The sequence below is a fragment of the Fukomys damarensis genome, unplaced genomic scaffold (genome assembly GCF_012274545.1).
Source record: "Fukomys damarensis isolate Sample0158 unplaced genomic scaffold, DMR_v1.0_HiC HiC_scaffold_15, whole genome shotgun sequence".
NCBI classification, from domain to species: Eukaryota; Metazoa; Chordata; class Mammalia; order Rodentia; family Bathyergidae; genus Fukomys; species Fukomys damarensis.
In genome coordinates this window covers 31,366,418-31,381,344 of record NW_022900927.1, presented here as the reverse complement: position 1 = coordinate 31,381,344, position 14,927 = coordinate 31,366,418, and the positions used below count along the sequence as shown (strand labels likewise).

The window sequence follows — 14,927 nt, the reverse complement described above, 5'->3', positions numbered from 1 at the left end:
AAAAAAAAAAAAAAAAAAAAAAGAAAGAGATTTCATTTTGGATCGCAATCTGTGGTCACTTTTCTCCATTGCTTTGGACTTGTGATAAGACAGAACACTGTGGTAGGAATTGTGTAGTGGAAGAAAACTGCTAACCTCATGGTAGTCAGGAACCAGAGAGAGAAAGGAAAGGGCTGGGGTCCAGTAGCCACTTCCAGGGCACACCCCCAATGATCTAACTTCCTCCCACTTGGCCTCCCCTCGTAAAGGTCTCATTGCCTCCCAGTAGTGCCACACAGGCAGATGAACAAGGCTTTCATGAATGGGCCTCAAGGAACATTTAAAATCTAAATCATAACACCAACCAATAATGAATCTTCTGGAAGATCTTGGAATCTTCCTATAGTCAAAACATCTAGATCTAGAGTTCATGGTCATGTAAGGTCATATGCTTATGATTTCTATTTCAGGTAAAAAAAAATAAAAGGTATGCCATTATGACCGTTGATAATGATCATATCAAAATATACTTTATAACCAATGTTATATGCACGGGTGCCAACATTTGCATTCCTCTCCTGTCAAGATTGCTTCAATTGCACTTGCTTTGGGGGATTTATTTCAAGAGAGGGCTAAAGCCTGCAGCATCATCTGGGTTCTATCCTGGTGAAGAGGCAAAGCCCTGTGGAGAAACTGTTTTGCATGATTTGCCCTGCTAAGCAGATCTCCTCTACCTTCCTTGCAGAGTGAAAAAGCCAAGCCAGAGATGAATATGTATGGTTTGTACAGCTGGCAATGTATCCAGTTTCAAAGCCCAGCTTGAATATGCATTGGTAGGGGTTTCAGAAATAACAGATAATCACTTGAAGAGCTAAATCTTATTTCCTGTTGCTGATTTCCTTTGGTTTATTTTTCCCTTTATAATTTTCAGCCACAGACCCTATACCTAGATATTATGGTAATTGTCATTCTTATTAAGTACTTTTTAATTTTTAAGAGGTCCTGTTTTTCAAATCGTGGATCCTTCCATTGAAAATATACACATGCCTAAAATAAGACTATAGATATTGATGTGGAAGGTGTATTCACCCTAACTGGATTTTCTCAAATTGATATACCAAAATATATACTCATTCAGACACGTTTTTATAACAGATCACTCTAAAAATTACCATTTGATCATCAGTTTGTAAGAAGTAAGGTGATCTTAGAATTCTCTTCCCTCATTAGACTGATAATATAATTTGAGCAACTGAATTTTTTTTCAGAGCAAAGCAAGGGTGAAGTCCCACATTATTTGAAATGTAAAACCACGTCACATATTATTTCAAAACACTCTATGTAGCCACAAAAAGCACACACTTTTTTTCCTCATTGAGTTTATTGGTACATTTTGGGTGTACAGTACAGTTACATTCATTATTGGGATCTTGAACATTTACATGACAGGTCTTGGTTCTCATTTTTTCCCCATACCCCTGCCCTCCCTTCATCCCCTCCTCCCTTCCCTATTTACAAACACTTTATTTGCATTTTTTCGTTTTCTAATACTTTTTTTCTTTTCCCTTATTTCCTTTCCCCTACCCTTCCCACTTCTCCTGCACCTTTAGCCTTTTCTTCCTATTTCACTTTGTCAATTATACCATTAGGATCTTATTTATAATTATAGTTTTTCACACCAGAGAAATTATTAGAGCACATACTTCAGACCTAAATTTTAATTCTAATTTTAGTACATTTGAGCTGTGCACATTTGGGCAAATTATTAAAGCTATCTGAGATTTGGCTATGTTTTCAATTATGCGAATGTAAAAATATGTACTCACCACACACAGCTGTTGTAACTCGCGAAAGAGGCTATTTACTGGCACAGTCAGTGGTTCATGAGTGGATACTACTTTTATTAAAACTGCCTCCCCTAAGTCCTTGCACTTCATTTGTTCTAATCAAGGTATAACTGAACAGAAAATAAACATTAGATCTATCATTAGAATATTCCTTGATTTTAGAAGTTTGATGATTGTGCTGAATCGGAATTGGTGTTGGTGATTTAAGCTGTCACATTGAATAGTTGCCATGTGTTGTCTCAGTACTTTTGAAGAGTAATAATCATTGTGCATCCTCTACTCCTGGAAATATCACTCCAACTAATACTGGACTTTCTGTACCCTAGGAGATTTCTATTTCTTTCTTTAACAGCCAATTCCTCTCTATCCTTTGACAATGGTTCCTTCATTAATCACAAGCAGTTTATAACTGTGCCTGATATAACTTGCTTCCCAAGATAGGTAGTATTGCATCTGGATTTAACAGATGTTGCTTCAAAATGTAAACATTTCTTTTAGTTACAGTAGTGTCATTTCTCTGCCATTCAGCTTACTGAAGGATGTGGTGGAATAATTCCCATACATCGTCAATATCTTTTTTTTTTCAGTCAGGTCATCAGCATTTACTTAGTGTCTATGAGGCACCAGGTTCTATGCTAGGAACTACCAGTTCTTAAATAAAGAGGACACAATCCCTGCCCATAAATCAGTCACCAATCAAATATTATGAGGAATATTCCATGAGTAGGCAGTAAACTTTAAGAGAATTTGAGAGTTTCCATGTGATTCTGGGAGCCCCAAGGAAATTAATCTAATAACCCTATTCTATAAAAGAAATTGGAAGGTGGAGCAAGAGGTGAACAGAGTGTGGAACATCCCAGTAGGCAGCTATAGCTGAAGCATAAAGTATGTTTAAGAAATGGCAGGGGTTGAGCTGGAAAGATACACTAGAACCCTCCTGAAATAAAATCTGTTGTTTTGCCTTGAAGGCATCTGGGTCTAATGTCAATGAGAGAGAGTTTGGAAAAATATGTGTAAGAAATGGCAGGAATTGAGCTGGAAAGATACACTAGAACCAAATCGTTATAGGCCTTGGAAACCATGTTAAGTAATGTGAATTTAATGCCAGAAATAAATGAAGGGGAAGCCACTGAAAGGAATTAAAGTAGAGATTGGCCAGTGACCAGTGGTTTTACTAAAATGTTGAGACATTTAGGAGAGTCTGAATGAGCCGAGAGTTTGGAAATTTGGCTGGGTTCTGAGAAAGAATCCTTAAGCAGAGCTGTAGAGACCTTTTGGGATATGTAAGAAGAGATGGAAATTTCCATCCCTAACCCATATAGTATAAAAGGGCATGCTTTATAGAACCACCTTTCTGTCAATCTGTTAATAATTTCGTTCTTCATCTAAATCATCTTCTAATAATTATCTTGTTTTTAGAGACCATGAATTTATTACTTGACCTATGTGGACCCTAATCTATGTAGAAAAACATTTCCAGACATCAGATTGTCCCATCCCAAGTGATTTACAGTCTTATGCACATATAGCCTTACTACCAGTTAAGGTTGTCCTTCAAAGGTTTGGGTTTTCATTGTTGTTGTTTTTTTCATTGTTTAGTTTTGTTTTCTTTTGTCTTTGTTTTTCAGTTATCTGTGTTAATCTAAGCTAAATAATTTGAAGTAGCCTTAAAACCTAGAGCAGAGTAGCAGAAATGCCTCATTACAGGTTCTCAAGAATGATATCAGCCATGTGGAAGAGGGCTTATTGGCGGAAAGCTGATTGCAGAATAGAAAAGAGAAGTACTACTCCCTTTTTCAGGCTCTCAAGTAATGGCTCTCCAACTAGAGCATACATAAGAATCACCCAGAGGGCTCCTTAAAACACAGCTGGCTGAGACCTCCTCCAGAGTTGCCCAGTTCTACCGGTCTGGGAGGACCCTGAGTGTTTGCATTTCTAACAAGTTCCCAGAGGATGCCATCGCTGCTGGTCATAAAACACTTTGAGAAGTAGTGTCACCAAGGGACCTAGCTTTGAGGCTTAAAAATTATCACTTTCATAAAGAAGTTTGAATTCCACTCTTAAACACGCCAACAGCTCCATGGAACTCAGTACATTACTTTGACATGACCAAGCAAAATGACCACACAAAAGCAAAGAAACTATAGGAAATGTTATTCTAAAACGTTTGTTTTCTCGGGCCTGTCCAACTTCAAAAAATTTAGCCATATTTTAAAATGAATCCCATCCTTTTCAGTTCAAGTGAACTTTGATTGACCTGTCCATGTCTATCTTCCAAAGACTCGTTCAAATCCATTCCTTCTATTTGGCCACAGAAACAGCTGCTATTATGGATTCAAGCCAGACAGAATTCATTTTGTTAAACAGGCAGCACTCAGGAAGCCTGAAAGTAACATTGCAGATAAGTAAAGCAGCAATTTTGCATCTGTTCCTTGCTCCCATTAATTTTCTTAACTAGAGCTGAACAGAACAAACAAGTAGGCTGGTCCTCTTTCTCGTCTTTTCCTAATAGTTGTCAACCTTCTGTTGTGATAGAAAAGCTGCTTATAATATCATTACCATCTGTTTAGGCTCACCCTGAAACTTACTGCATTTTTCCTCTTCAGAAAGTTTCTTTTCTGGCTGAACACTCTAGCTGCTGCTTTCTAAGCTTTTAGACAGAGTACCTTGGAGCATTTCCGCCTCCAAAATGGTCTAAGCATCACTTTCTAAATGGCAGTTAGTGCCCTCCTCCACCTAGGCAGAGCTTGTCAAGTGCCAGTTGGGCTACAGCCCAAAAAGGCAGATGGAATTGGAAATTTAGCCTGAAGCTGAGTCAACGCTCTTGGAACCATGGAGGAAGAAGTTCTAGGTTTATTGGTTCCTGCAGTGGCAACCCAGCTCTTAGTTTCCCTTTCAGTGCGCCGGATTGGCTTTGTATTACCTGGCTTGGAGAAGGCCACTAGACCTTGGCATAGCAGGGAAGTTGACTCACAGAACTTGCCTGCAGATCTCTTCCTGGTAGCCAAACTGCACATTAACATTCATCCTTTTGCTCATCTCATACATTTGCTGATATCTCTGCTGCCAGACATAGTTCTTGGCTACTAGAATAGGAAGTTAAAATTCTCTGTTTACATAATCCTGTTCTGATAAAGGAGACAAGAAAAGAGATCGTTAAATATAGAGCAAAGGTAGGACTGGTGGTACACACTTGTAATCTCAGCACTTTGGAAGGCTAACATGGGTGGACTGTGAATTGGAGCCAAGAGTGGACAACTGAGCAATTTAGCAAGACCCTGTTTCAAAATAAAAAGGCCCATAGGCCAGGGATGTGGCTCAGTGGTGCCACACCTGCCTTGTAAGCACAAGGTCCTGAGTTCAATCCCCAGTACCAAAATAATGACAATAATAATAATAATTTTAAAAATAATAAATAAGAAGGGCCTGGTTCCATTTGATCCAGCCATCCCTCTGCTGGGTATCTTTCCAAAAGAATCATATCACAGTGATATATGCACACCCATGTTTATAGAGGCACAGTTTGTAATAGTTAAAACTTGGAAACAGCCCATTTGCCCATCAGTTGGAAACTGGATAAAGAAGATATGTTTTTTTCTATAAAATGGAATATTATTCAGCCATAAAGAATGAGAAATTAGCCAGGCGTGGTGGTGCACACCTGTAATCCCTGCACTTGGGAGGCTGAGGCAGGAGGATCACTGTGAGTTTGAGACCAGCCTGGGCTACATAGTGAATTCCAGGTCAGTCTCAACTACATAGTGAGACCCTGGCTCAAAAAACAAACAAACAACAACAAAAAAAAAGAATGAGAAATTAGATTCATTCATAGGAAAATGGATACATATTGAGGATATACTCCTAAGTGAAATAAATAAGTCACACATCTGTAAATACAGAATAGTTTCTCTGGTGTGAATAAACTAATAGTACATAACATCCTAATGAGATAACTGACATTGTGAAATGGGAAGAAAAGGGCTAAAAGCTGTGGGGAAAGTTGGAAGGGTAGGGGAAAGGGAATAAGGGAAAAGAAAAACTTATGAGAAAATGAAAAAATGGAAATAAAATGTTTGTAAAGGGGGAGGGAGGAGGGGTGAAGGGAGGGCAGGGACAAGGGGGAAAAAATGAGAACCAAGACCTGTCATGTAAAGGTACAAGATCCCAATAATGAATATAACTGTACTGTATACCTAAAATGTACCAATAAACTCAATTTAAAAAAAAAGAAAAGCCTGGAATGTAACTTAGTATAAAGATATTGAGCTCCAATCTCGAGTGGTGTAAAAAGAAAAGGAGTGAAAAGTGTACATTGAACATGCATTCTCAGTGAGGGCAGAAACTGGTTCTCAGGAGCAAAGAATAGTAACTATTCCATACTGACAGTTTGTGGCCCTCTGCATCTCAACACTACCAAACTCAGTGTTATTCCTTAAAATTTAATTCCTCACATTCAGGAGAATTTAAATTTAATTTTTCTCGGGGCCGGGGATTTAGCTCAGTGCTTCCAGCACCTGCCTCATAAGCACAAGGTCCCGAGTTTGATCCCTGATACCAAATAAATAAATAAATAAAATTAACTTTTCTCCTTGGTTGGGGTGGGAGGCAGCATTGAAAATTAAAAGTTGAGAAACATTAGAAAAATGCACAGGACCCTGACCCGCCTACACCAGTCACCCAATATATAACCAAGCCTCTTCCCGTTCTCTCTCTCTCCTCTCCTCTCCTCTCCTCTCCTCTCCTCTCCTCTCGTCTCTTCTCTTCTCTTCTCTTCTCTTCTTTTCTCTTCCCTCTCTCTCTCTCTCTCTCTGTCTCTCTCTCTCTCTCTCTCTCTCTCGTTCTCTTTCCACCAAGCAGGCCACTGTGCCTTCTCAGCTCTTTAGGCCCCCTAGACCCAACTGAAAGTCCAGAAAGGTGCCCTGAAAAACATCTGAGCAAAGTTTTGTAGAAAGAGGAGAAATTCTTCCAGAGAACAAACAAACAACAAAAAAAAAGATGTCTGTCCTCAGGAGCAGCATATGCAGACTGAAGATGTTAAGGAATCTGCTTTGTAAAGAACTGCAGTAGGGTTGGGATTTAGTTAGCTCAGTGGTGCATCCGCCTGTCTCACAAATGCAAGGTCCTAAATTCAATCCCTGTTACCCAGAAAGAAAAAAAAAAAAGAACTGCAGTGATTCTGTTAGGAGAAAATTAGGAGATTTGATTGGGCCAAGAGAGGATGGTGTGACTGGAGAGAGAAGAGACTCCCACTCAACTATTGCAAAGAGGTTGTGTTTCATTGCTAAAGAACTGGGGAGCTGATAAAAATCATTATAAAAGTAACATATTCTGGTTTATGCTTTTAAAATATTCTGGGAAGAAAAAAAAAGGAGATCATGTGTTGGCATCACTGGTGAAAACAGACATGGGAAAAGGGAAATGGCTGAATCAAAATTAGGAAAACCATGCAGAAGGAAACACTTCTTATGAAAAACTGGACAGAGCCAAGACTGGGCCTCCTCCAGAGCCAGTGGCAGTGAGAAGTACGGGAAAAGCCTGGGAACCTTGCCTTGTGGCCAGATGGGCAGATGGTCTGCATAAGACCCTGGTCAGGCAGCCATCACCACCATCATCAGTGAAAAGGTGATGCATAAATATCTGTTTATTCAAGGAATCTACATATACTTTTCTAGGAGGATTATTATTTCCTTTTTTAAAAAAAATTTATGAACAGTGATGTATGCACACCCATGTTTATAGCGGCACAGTTTGTACTAGCTAAAACTTGGAAACAGCCCATTTGCCCATCAGTTGGAAACTGGATAAAGAAGATGTGGTTTTTCTATAAAATGGAATATTACTCAGCCATAAAGAACGAGAAAATAGATTCATTCATAGGAAAATGGATACATATTGAAGATATACTCCTAAGTAAAATAAATAAGACATACATGTGTAAATACCAATTAGTTTCTCTGGTGTGAATAAACTGCAATAATACAGAAGATCCTAATAAGATTACTGACATTGTGAAATGGGAAGAAAGGGGCTAAAGGTGTAGGGAAGGTGGGATGGGTAGGGGAAGGGGAATAAAGAAAAAGAAAAAAATGTGAGATAATGAAAAGATGGAAATAAAGTGTTTGTAGATGGGGAGGGGAGGAAGGGGTAAAGGGAGGGCAGGGACAAAGGGAAAAAATGAGAACCAAGACCTGTCATGTAGAGGTACAAGATCCCAACAATGAATATAACTGTACTTTATCCCGAAAATGTACCAATAAACTCAATTAAAGCTGGGAAAAAAAAAACTTTTGAAATTTCAAGTCTGTACAAAAGTAGAAAAAATACTGTAATAAATCATGTACCACCCAGGGTTAACAATTATTAACTGATGACCAGTCTTTATTTATAGGCTCAGTCTAGTTTCTCCATCCTACTAACACAGTAGATTATTTGAAAAAATTACAGGTATCCTATTACTTATTATAAATATTAATAATATAATATGTCCCTAAAAGATACTCCTTTTCAACACATGACTAAATAACATCATCACATTTTTAAATATTGGCAATAATTCCATCATCAAATATTAGACTTCACATTTCCCAAAAATGTGATTCAGATCTTCATATATATGTACATCTAAACAAATAAGGAAGAAAATATGTGCACTCTATTTAAAAGAAAAAGTTAGTTTAAATTAAGATCCCAAAAGATCCACTTTTTGCTTTTGATCAATGGCTCTTAAATCTCCCCTTCTTCATTTTCGTTTCTGCCAGTTTATTTGTTGAAGATATTAGAAATCAGCTTCATATTCGGCCTAATCTAAAAGCAGAACCACTTCATCCAGCGTCCACCCCATCTAGTCACAAGAATGTTTCATTCTTCATTAATGTGCTGCCTTCTTCTTGATTTTCTCTGCACCACTATCTTAACTAAATGAGGGCCTAACAATTACCTTCTAGTTAGCATGGTACTTTAGATGCCTAATAAAAACTATCCCCATATAAGGTGGCCTGTGACTGACAGTCCTAAATCCCTCTGGTCCATCTCTGCTGTTGTTTTGTCATCTTTGTGATGCAAGGTGCAGAATTGCCCCCATCTAACAGAGTGCTCACTCTGGCTTGACTGATGGATGAGCTAGTTAACCAGAAACAGGCCTTACCTTTCTCCCAGCAAGTGGGACTGCAGCCAAGTTCACCTTCCCATGACCAGTGTTTGTTTTATCTGGAATAAAGTTTGGAACTGAAACTTCCCACACATGCCTAGGTCTTGAAGTACTAGGCAATTTTTATTTACCCCAAACCCCATAAAAAACTGATACCCAAATTCAGAACACCTGGTGCCCACTGACAGGCTTGTGCTCATGCTTACCTTAGATGGAGTACATTAAAGGGTCACGGTCCTCCCGATGATGTACAGACCACATAGAATGGCCAGCAGAGGACCCAGCAATAGCTAGTATTAAGTATGCCAGGGGTTATTAATCACTCGTCCAAAATTTTATTCAGAATACAGCTATTGATACGGCTGTAAAGTACCCATAACCTATCAAATAATACTATATTAATTTAGATCAAAGCTAACACTGAAGCATTACTAAATATTACAGTACAAAAAAATATAGCCTTTGATTATTATTTCCTTACCCCCTGAATCCTGATGCCTCAGGGGAGCCGTTAGCAAACCACGGCCAGCCTATTGGCCATGTAGCCTATATCCAGCAAGCCGGAAGAAGTTTGTAGATTGTCAGAGCTAGGTTAGGTTCCATGTTTAGGGTTCTCAGTTGCTAATATAATTTTGAATCTAGTATTGAAGATTTTTATGCCATAAGATGTTGATTTAACCATTGCATTTGTGGTCTGTAATTATTAAAATACGGAGCTTATGAAAAGTAGGGTAATCAGGAAGTGAAGGTGATATAACTGTACTCCAGGACTCCCAACCTATGGCCAGAGGGAAAGTAAATGCTGACAGGAGAAGAAACATTGCTTTCCACATTTCCCTATGGACCTTCCACTCTATATCCGCCCTAATTCTTCATTGCACACACAGATAATTGAATTGTTAAGCTTTGCTTTGCTTACTTATTTTAGGGTTTCATATCATAAATGAACAGCTGCTCAATGCAAAAAAATGTGGCTTTGTTAATGCTCCATTACGATACAATCTGACTGTAAAATCTGTTTTCTTAAAGTAGCTACTGGACCATTTCATTGTATCCTTAGGTGCAGAAATGAAATAGCTCCTTAACCATTCACAGCTCTGAGCCAGGGAATAAAACAAGAAAAGCTCAGGAACTTTAATCATGCCATAAGCAAATATAATCCTTCTAATTCAGAGACTTCATAATGCAACACTGACTCAGTCACAGCACCTGTCATGTTGAAGGTGGTAGATGATATCTTTTTCATCAATCATTGAGGTAGACTACATTCAAAAATGCCTCTCAGGCTGGGGATTTAGCTCAGTGGTGCCGCTTCCTGCCTTGCAAGCACAAGGTCCTGAGTTCGATCCCTTATAAAAAAAAATTCTCTTGTACTAATGTGAATAGCCAAAAAGCCAAAATCAGTACATGACAGTGTATCAGCCTGGTTATACACTACTTAACCACGCTTACAGTGGCTCTTATTTTCAAGAGCAGAAGAGAGATAAATCATTCAACTCTGTCTTAATACCCTGGAAGTCAGCAGTAGGGCTTCCATTTGAAGACATCTACTATTGTATTCATGCTAACTTCTCTAAGCCTCACTTAACCATGTGTTAATCATTTCAACCAAGCCTGAGCAAAATCAACTTTCCTATAGTCAAAGTTATTTTATGGGTAAAGCCTGAAAATGCAAACTCCAAAGCCAGTTTCTTCTTTGTTACTGAGAGACTCTCTCCTCTCTTATTACCTACTCGCCCATGTGCTTATTCCACAGATATTTATCACATACTATCAGAATGCTAGGCAAGCACTGCACTGGGCATGGACTAGTCTAAAAAGTCCTGCAGCTCCAGCTGGGTGGTTAATGCAGAGGTTTAAAACATAAGTCGTTAGGCAGCGTTCTCCTTCCCTGGCACTGACAACTCTATCCTCCTATTAGAATGTAAGAGCCTATTAAGGAAATGCCACTTGCCCAAAATAATTATTTCTGAGACACAATGTGGTGATGTTTTTAAATTCTTACTATGTATGTGAACTTATTAGTTTGCTTCTTCCAAAGAAATTGGTTGCGACTCGTTGGCATTTATTACAGATGAACAAGAAAGTTCTGGTGCAATTATTTACACCGTGGAGCTGAAGCGCTATGGGGGACCTCTTGGCATCACAATTTCAGGAACTGAAGAGCCGTTTGATCCAATAATCATTTCAAGCCTCACTAAAGGGGGATTAGCTGAAAGGTAAAATTTGAAGGAACTGCTTTAATTACCTATGTCTAAGTGGTGCTTTCTTCTTCATAGCTACATAAGCTCATATTACCATCTCCTGTCTCTTTATCTGCTGACTTTTAAATCTGTTCAAAGGACTGATTTTATAGCCTGAGAATTCTCTGACAAAACTCCAGTTTGATTTTGAGGAGCATCTTACAGGCACTAAAAGATGCCTTGTGTTTAACATTGGTATTACTCTCTAGAAGTGTATAAACTGACCACCTTGACTAGAACTAGATTTATATTGTGTCCATTTTGAGAAGGGCAGACTAGAGTTCAAAGAAGTTAAACGGCTTGTCTGATTCAATTCTGCAGACATTTGCTGAACCTCTGTTCACATTTGCTGAACCTGACAAGTGCTGTGCTGAGCTACCGTCTTTTTAGAAGAGGATGATACAGGCTTTGTCTTCAAAGATTATGGGAAACAAAGTGTAATGATCCCCCACCCTTAACCTTCCCTTGGGTGGATGACACACGCACTGGGGACACTCTCACCTTCCACTGAACTGTATTTCTTCCTGAGATTCTTTGTTGCACACATAACACACCCTATAACCAGATCTTTTCTCCAGTAACCTACCTCAAGAAAACAATTGCATCATTCACTCTGACATTTGAAGACAGTAGTTTGCAAAATAGAGACATAGTATCCACAAAATTACAAGGTACAAACTGTGATTGAAAACTACATGAATGTTTAATTTTTTAAAAATTGTTTACAGTAAGAGATTTATTCCTGTGAATCCCCCTCATCCGCTCCCCTTACTTCGAATGTACTTATCCCATCGTTCTCGCCACCTTCAGAAGCAGCTCTGTAAGTCCTCTTTTGTGAGTGTCTTTAATCGAACTTTCTTGGCTGTCTTGATGTCCTGTGTCACTTCAGAACATTTATCTTTCATGGTCATTTTGCTTTGGGGAAGAGCCAGAATTCTCACATTCCCTGATCTAATGAATAAGGTGGATGAAGACACACTATGGTGATTTTTACAGGCCTGCCTTTTTGTTGGATGGCACTCAGCAGCATTCACTGTTTGTTAGATTTTTTTTACTACATCTTATAAAGGCACTCAAATCCCTTGTACCTTAAAATTCAACTTATCCAACATCATCATCTGAAGGAAGGGAGTACTAAGATAACTCAGAAAGTATTACTCTGCTGGAATTTTATGTTCTCATATAAGCAGAGACATCTAAGATAGCATATTCTTCAGGCATCCTTTGGTCCTAAATATCTCTGTTGTGTGACACATTGATATTGATCTGATTCAGTGAAGTGTTTATAACTTATCATCTAGATCTTCTATAAGCTAAGACTATGAAAGGATTAAACGATTTGGGGGGCCTTAATAGATGCAGTGGCAGACTTGTTAAGCAGCCCTTCCTAATGTATGTGCCACTGTGTCACCTCAGTGGCCCAGGTACTCTGCTCAGCACAGCTGTCATTGTCCAGGAAGCAAGCTGTAGTCAAAGTAGTCAACAGCAGTCCTGTGAGTTGGGCAAATTCCTTCACTCACTGCACTTAAAGTGACCCAGTTCAACCAGCAGCTGGTGCATGGAATTCCAACTCTACAGCCTTCATCCAGGGTGGACACCTGAGTTTTGACACCACCCTGAGCTGCTCTGCTCTGGATCTACTCCTTCCCCATCCAGTGCTTCCCACTGAAGACAGATGTAGTAAATATCAGTATACTGTGAATACCAGTGTACTCGTTCGGATTGCATGGGAAGAGAAGGGAGGTGTAACTCTACAGATTATGATTTCCTTTAACCACATTTCCAGCAGTACGTCAAGTCCTTTATATATGAATTCCTATTTAATTCTTAGGACTTCCCTGTGATTATCCCCATTGTAATGAGGAGAAACTGACATCCAGAACTTAAAATAAGGTACCCAGGTCACACAACTGGTAGGTGCCAGAGATGGATTCAAACATAGCACCAATCAATCCTTGTGTTCATCATTTTTCTGTCCCTGGAATAATCATCATCAGGAAAGTCCCTGCACCAGAGTCTGGGGTTTATCCTCCTCTTCCTGAGCCTCACATTTTAAGTCTGTTGAAGGAAGGTTCTATGCTATTGGTTGCTCATCATAGTTCATTTCCTTTGGACTTTTAAGAGGGTTACCAAATGACTCCACTTACTTGCAATTTAAAAAAATACCCAAGTCCATTCTAAAAACTAATTAAGACAATTTTTCTAATTTTATTTCAAATTAAAAAGTAGTCCACAACAGATGTAGTTATCTTATAACATTGCCCAGGGGAAAGCTCAAAGTGACTTCTAGAGATGCTTGCCAAGTCTTTATTGTTATGAATATGTAAAGTATGTCAGGGAATTGATCCTGCTTTCCTGTTCCTGTTTGGTTTTTCAGAACTGGTGCAATCCACATAGGAGATCGAATTCTAGCCATTAACAGCAGCAGCTTGAAAGGGAAGCCTCTGAGTGAAGCCATCCATTTGTTACAGATGGCAGGAGAGACTGTCACCTTGAAAATTAAGAAACAGACAGATGGTGAGTGGGTCAAGAGCCTCAATTAAGGACTGTCAGTGTGTGTCATTCCCCCAAAAGGTTATGCTATTGTCTTCGTGCATGTTTCTAAGGAAATGAGTCTCCTGCCACAGAATAGTTGAGTACCTTTATATTTCAGTTTACTCTAATACTTAACCTCCTTTCCTGTCTGTAAAGCCCAGTCAGCATCAAGTCCCAAGAAGTTCCCCATCCCAAGCCACTTGAGTGACCTGGGAGATGTGGAGGAGGACTCGTCTGCAGCACAGAAGCCAGGCAAGCTCTCTGATGTGTATCCCTCCACGGTGCCCAGTGTGGACAGTGCAGTGGACTCATGGGATGGGTCTGGAATAGATACAAGCTATGGGAATCAAGGTATGTTCCCACTTTGGAAAACACAGTTGAAGCTCACATTTCTCGAAGGTTCACCCTCTCGTTCACGAGGAGAATGTCTTCGTTTAAGATCTGTCTGTTTCAGTGCTACCACACTGAGCACATTGAAACCCTTCACTTGGCTGATCTTACATACCCTTCTTCTCAGTGCTGAAAAGTAAAACACTCACAGGCCCCTGTTAGATCTTCTGATGGCCAAGTTTGCAATGCTGCTCTTGTCTTTTAAGCTTCAATTGTTCTGCGGCCAACCATACACTGGAAACAAGTCCCGTTATCTTATTTTTCAGCAAGTTTTTCACAAAATTGATTAGGGAGACATGAGACTTAAGTGATTAGCTAATGACTTGTGACCCCATTTATTCTTACCCACTCCTGGCTCTGTACTGAAGCTTGAAGAGGTTGGCCTTTGTTCTCATTATTAGAGGTCTGTAATCCCAGCACATGAATGTGTACACACAGTTTTTCTTCATGTCATCTTAACTGTCAATCAGAAATAGAGTACATAAACAAACAGCTTGGAGAACATAAGTTTGGGTGTGAGGGTTGCTTTGGAGCTGTTAACTATACTTTTAGGAGACACTGAATCCAGTTTGTTCCCATACTAGTTTTCTTCTCTCTGTCTGCCTTTGTTCTGTCACTCTCTGTTGTGTCATATGATGTAGAAAAAATGGAAAGGAAATGATATCTCAGAGATGTCATTTTATTACCTATTAGAGTTGATACCAGAGTTTGCCAGAAAAAAGATTTTGAACACCTAAAAGAGAACTGAGGCTTTCATTTTTCTAGCAGTTTAATTTTTCCAGGTCA

The 14,927-nt window shown here is 39.2% G+C and overlaps 1 protein-coding gene across 8 annotated transcripts in view; it reads left to right on the top strand.

The window, feature by feature from the left end:
- Positions 1–14,927, top strand: part of Grip1 (glutamate receptor interacting protein 1) — a 390,535-nt gene that overhangs the window by 342,199 nt on the left and 33,409 nt on the right. For all 8 annotated transcript variants that reach the window (XM_033763767.1, XM_033763765.1, XM_033763766.1 and 5 more), the window contains 3 exons: positions 11,048–11,192; positions 13,594–13,733; positions 13,908–14,102. In XM_033763767.1, the coding sequence (XP_033619658.1) occupies positions 11,048–11,192; positions 13,594–13,733; positions 13,908–14,102 (480 nt within the window). The remainder of the gene's footprint in view (positions 1–11,047; positions 11,193–13,593; positions 13,734–13,907; positions 14,103–14,927) is intronic.